Raw genomic sequence first — 4,442 nt, 5'->3', positions numbered from 1 at the left:
GATGCAGCAGTCTAAGGCACTGCATCTCAGTGCTAGATGCGTCACTACAGACCCTAGTTTGATTCCAGGCTGTATCACAACTGGCCGTGATTGGGAGTCCCATACAGCGGTGCACAATTGGCCCATGCTCGTCCGTGGTAGGCCGTCTTTGTAAATAATCATTTGCTTCTTAACGGACTTAGTTAAATAAAATGAATGAATTAAATCATCAACTGTTTGGGAGCACCGAAGCTGCAGTGAGGAGGTTCTTAACTTTGCACAACCTGGTAAAAAAAAAAAACTCTAAAAACTAACCTAACGTGTGCCGGCATCCATAAGCTCCCTTTCTTGACCAGTTCGAGCTCCTGAGTGATGCAGCGGTCTAAGGCACTGCATCTCAGTGCTAGATGCATCACTACAGACCCTGGTTCGATTCCAGGCTGTATCACAACCGGACATGATTGGGAGTCCCACAGGGCAGCACACAATTGGCCCAGCGTCCTTCAGGTTAGGGTTTGGCCGGGGTAGGCCATCATTGTAAATTTGCTCTTAATTAACTGACTTGCCTAGTTAAATAAAGGTTAAATAAATACAAAATAAAAGTTTGATATTGGCACGAGTTATTTCACACTTGAAAAGAAAATGGTTCTAAGTAAGGAAGGCTAGTAAATTATTAAATTCAATGTCAATTTCCGTCTATATATGCTTAAGTAATTAAATTATGTTCATCACTTGGCTCTTTCGTTTTTAATACGTTTTTGTAAACCATTAGGCCCTATAGCATATAATACAAAAAATATAAACAATAGGCTATTGACTTTGATAACATTCTTTCTAATTCTGAAAGGTTTATAGTCTCCCACAACAAACGTTGAACCTATTCTCAAACAAGGCACACTCTGGGCGCGAGTGTGACCATATGGTGCAGGTTTGTCAAAGTGTGACTTGACACCTCACCACCATGGCGCATGGACACTTTGGATAGTGTCAAAGCGCAATTTGGCAGGAGCTCCCTGGCCGGATATATAGGGGTGTCTGACTCAACTCTGGCATCACTCTCAATCGCAAATTCTCAGATGACTTAATCAGGAAACTATCATCAGAAATAATGGAAAATATCATCGGTCATCGTGGATTAATTGGCGGAGTTATCGGAATAAACTTTGTTCAACAGCCAGCTAATTTGTGGAGACCTTGGGTTGGCAAAGCGGACAGAGAACGCAGGGTCACGGAAAACACGGTTAGTGCAGACTACTTTCAAAACTAAATTATTAGTGTCGATTGTTTGTAGAGGATTTCATGTAGATGTATCATAGGTTTAGTTAGCCTATGGTGGAATAAATAGTATAGGTTTATGCTAACATGCGTGTTTTTCTTTCTCTCCTCACAGCCTTACACAAAGCCCATTGGAGGATTTTCAGACACCAAATACTGCAAGAGTCCACAGATCACACACCCAGTAAAGTAAGTGAAACTACCTCACTAATATCACGTTGAAAATATGCGTCTCTGTTTGTGCTTAATGGTGAATGAGATGCCCTCGCTCTATATACCCTATATCAACTATATCATAGCCTACTTTATATTTTCAATTCAAACACCTAATCTGATGGTCTTGTGTTCTAGGTTGTTTTGGCCCAAATCGAGATGCTTCGATTATCTGTACCAGGACGCAGAGATGCTTCTGCACACCTATCCAGTGCAAGCAACCATCTGCCTCTATGAAGACTCGAGCAGTAATGATGACGAGGAGAGCGTTAGTGACAATGACGAGGAAGAGTAGAGCGTGAATGAGCTGAATTTAAAAATACCTCTCTCCCCAATGTAAAAAGCTGAATGTATATTGTTTTATATGAAATGCTAAACTAATATATTTCTCATAATTATTTTGTGTAAATATCTGTAAATATGCCATATTAATAACGAATGTAAGCAGTAGGCCTACTTTTTTAAATGTATATTTCATATAGGCCTATCTTTATTTAATTTTGTATCCAATGGAGGAAGTTGTAATAAACCATTTACAAACCAAAACATGAGCTCCGTGAATATTATGTTGGTTCTTATATGCATAGTCACTTTAACTATACATTCATGTACACACTACCTCAATTGGCCCGACCAACCAGTGCTCCCGCACATTGGCTAACCGGGCTATCTGCATTGTGTCCCGCCACCCACCACCCCCTCTTTCACGCTACTGCTACTCTCTGTTCATCATATATGCATAGTCACTTTAACCATATCTACATGTACTGTACATACTACCTCAATCAGCCTGACTAACCGGTGACTGTATGTAGCCTCGCTACTTTATAGTCTTTTTACTGTTGTTTTATTTCTTTACTTACCTATTGTTCACTGAACACCTTTTTTGCACTATTGGTTAGAGCCTGTAAGTAAGAATTTTACTGTACTACACCTGTTGTATTTGGCGCAGGTGACAAATACATTGATTTTATTTTTTATTTTATTTTTGGGGGCTTGCTTTTGATTCCATTCATTTAACTGACTTTCCAATTCATCACAACAGTACTCTGAATCGAATTGTGTTCTAGCTTACTTCAACAAAACTGTATGTCCCATAACACCAAGGATGTAAAATTCCTCATATGAGACAAGGACGTGGCATGTGTATCACTTACCCTCTTGGCCAAGAAAGGTCAAATGACCAGCACTTGCGACAGTGTCAGTCGGTGTGAGCTCCGCTGTGAACACTTCCTATCATAAAACCACACAGTGCATACATAAACACATCCTGTGGGGCCAGTGAGCTTGCAAAGGCTTTTCCCAAAGTAAAAAGACAATAATATTTGTTCCTGTTAATCGCAAGCAATAGTCCTGTTAGATTTTCCATATTATTACACGCCTATACTGTATAACAGAACATTTCATGGATATTACTTCCGAGAGTTCACATGCGTATCTAAACGCAGCTGCCAAATATATATATATATTTATTAGAGTAAGCCTCAACCTTTTTTAAACATTTTCCCATTGATAAGTGTGAGGTTCACTGGTGTTAAAAAAGCTGACCCTATCTGAATGTTAGGGTGTTGCTCAAGCAAGCATGAGGAATGCAGGCCACACCTTCAGCGCTTGGAGTTTTCAGCACTGCACGTGCTATGACTTCAACACCAACATAGCACAACACATCAATCAAATGAATTTATAAAGCAGATGTCACAGTGCTATACAGAAACACAGCCTAAAACCCCAAACAGCAAGCAATGCACATGTAGAAGCACGGTGGCTAGGAAAAACTCCCTATAAAGGCAGGAACCTGAAAAGAAACCTAAAAAGGAACCAGGCTCTGAGGGGTGGCCAGTCCTCTTCTGGCTGTGTCGGGTGGAGATTATAAGAGTACATGGGCACTAAGGCCAGATTGCTCTTCAAGATGTTCAAACGTTCATAGATGACCAGCAGGGTCATATAATAATAACAGTGGTTGTAGAGGGTGCAACAGGTCAGTACCTCAGGAGTGTTGACTGTTGGCTTTTCATAGCCGAGCATTCAGAGGTTACAGGGTTACATCAGGGTTACATACAGTGGGGCAAAAAAGTATTTAGTCAGCCACCAATTGTGCAAGGTCTCCCACTTAAAAAGATGAGAGAGGACTGTAATTTTCAACTATGACAGACAAAATGAGAAAAAAAAATTCAGAAAATCACATTGTAGGATTTTTGATGAATTTATTTGCAAATTATGGTGGAAAATAAGTATTTGGTCAATAACAAACGTTTCTCAATACTTTGTTACATACCCTTTGTTGGCAATGACAGAGGTCATCACAAAAGTCTTCGCAAGGTTTTCACACACTGTTGCTGGTATTTTGGCCCATTCCTCCATGCAGATCTCCTCTAGAGCAGTGATGTTTTGGGGTTGTTGCTGGGCAACACAGACTTTCAACTCCCTCCAAAGATTTTCTATGGGTTGAGATCTGGAGACTGGCTAGGCCACTCCTGGACCTTGAAATGCTTCTTACGAAGCCACTCCTTTGTTGCCCGGGTGGTGTGTTTGGGATCATTGTCATGCTGAAAGACCCAGCCACATTTAATCTTCAATGCCCTTGCTGATAGAAGGAGGTTTTCACTCAATCTCACAATACTTATTTTCCACCATAATTTGCAAATAAATAAATTAAAAATCCTACAATGTGATTTTCTGGATTTTTTTTCTCATTTTGTCTGTCATAGTTGAAGTTTACCTATTATGAAAATTACAGTCCTCTCTCATATTTTTAAGTGGGAGAACTTGCACAATTGGTGGCTGACTAAACACTTTTTTGCCCCACTGTAGCTGCAGCCAGAACAGTTGAAACTGGAGCAGCACCACAACCAGGTGGACTGGGGACAGTCAGGAGTCATCAGGCCAGGTAGTGCTGAGGAATGGTCCTAGGGCTCAGGTCCTCAAGGAGGGGAGGGAGAGAAAATTAGAGGGAGGACACTTAAATTCACACAGGA

General features: G+C 40.7%; 1 protein-coding gene across 1 annotated transcript; it reads left to right on the top strand.

Annotated features, from left to right (window-relative positions):
* The first annotated feature begins 1,087 nt into the window (after positions 1-1,087).
* On the top strand, positions 1,088-1,886 carry LOC135557365 (protein ripply2-like). Its single transcript, XM_064990577.1, has 3 exons — positions 1,088-1,219; positions 1,370-1,443; positions 1,606-1,886. The coding sequence occupies exons 1-3, from the start codon at positions 1,088-1,090 to the stop codon at positions 1,760-1,762; spliced, it is 363 nt and encodes a 120-aa protein (XP_064846649.1). The 3' UTR covers positions 1,763-1,886.
* The last annotated feature ends 2,556 nt before the right edge of the window (positions 1,887-4,442 follow it).

Source organism: Oncorhynchus masou, chromosome 16 (genome assembly GCF_036934945.1).
Source record: "Oncorhynchus masou masou isolate Uvic2021 chromosome 16, UVic_Omas_1.1, whole genome shotgun sequence".
Taxonomy (NCBI): Eukaryota; Metazoa; Chordata; class Actinopteri; order Salmoniformes; family Salmonidae; genus Oncorhynchus; species Oncorhynchus masou.
Note: the sequence above shows the minus strand (reverse complement) of the source record. Positions and strands in the feature narration are given on the sequence as shown.

Excerpts from the sequence above, each read along its gene's own strand:
- LOC135557365 (XM_064990577.1), top strand. The coding sequence starts at position 1,088 with ATGGAAAATATCATCGGTCATCGTGGATTAATTGGCGGAGTTATCGGA. Across the intron at positions 1,220-1,369 it reads GCAGGGTCACGGAAAACACG|CCTTACACAAAGCCCATTGG; the intron begins GTTAGTGCAGAC and ends CTCTCCTCACAG. Across the intron at positions 1,444-1,605 it reads CAGATCACACACCCAGTAAA|GTTGTTTTGGCCCAAATCGA; the intron begins GTAAGTGAAACT and ends CTTGTGTTCTAG.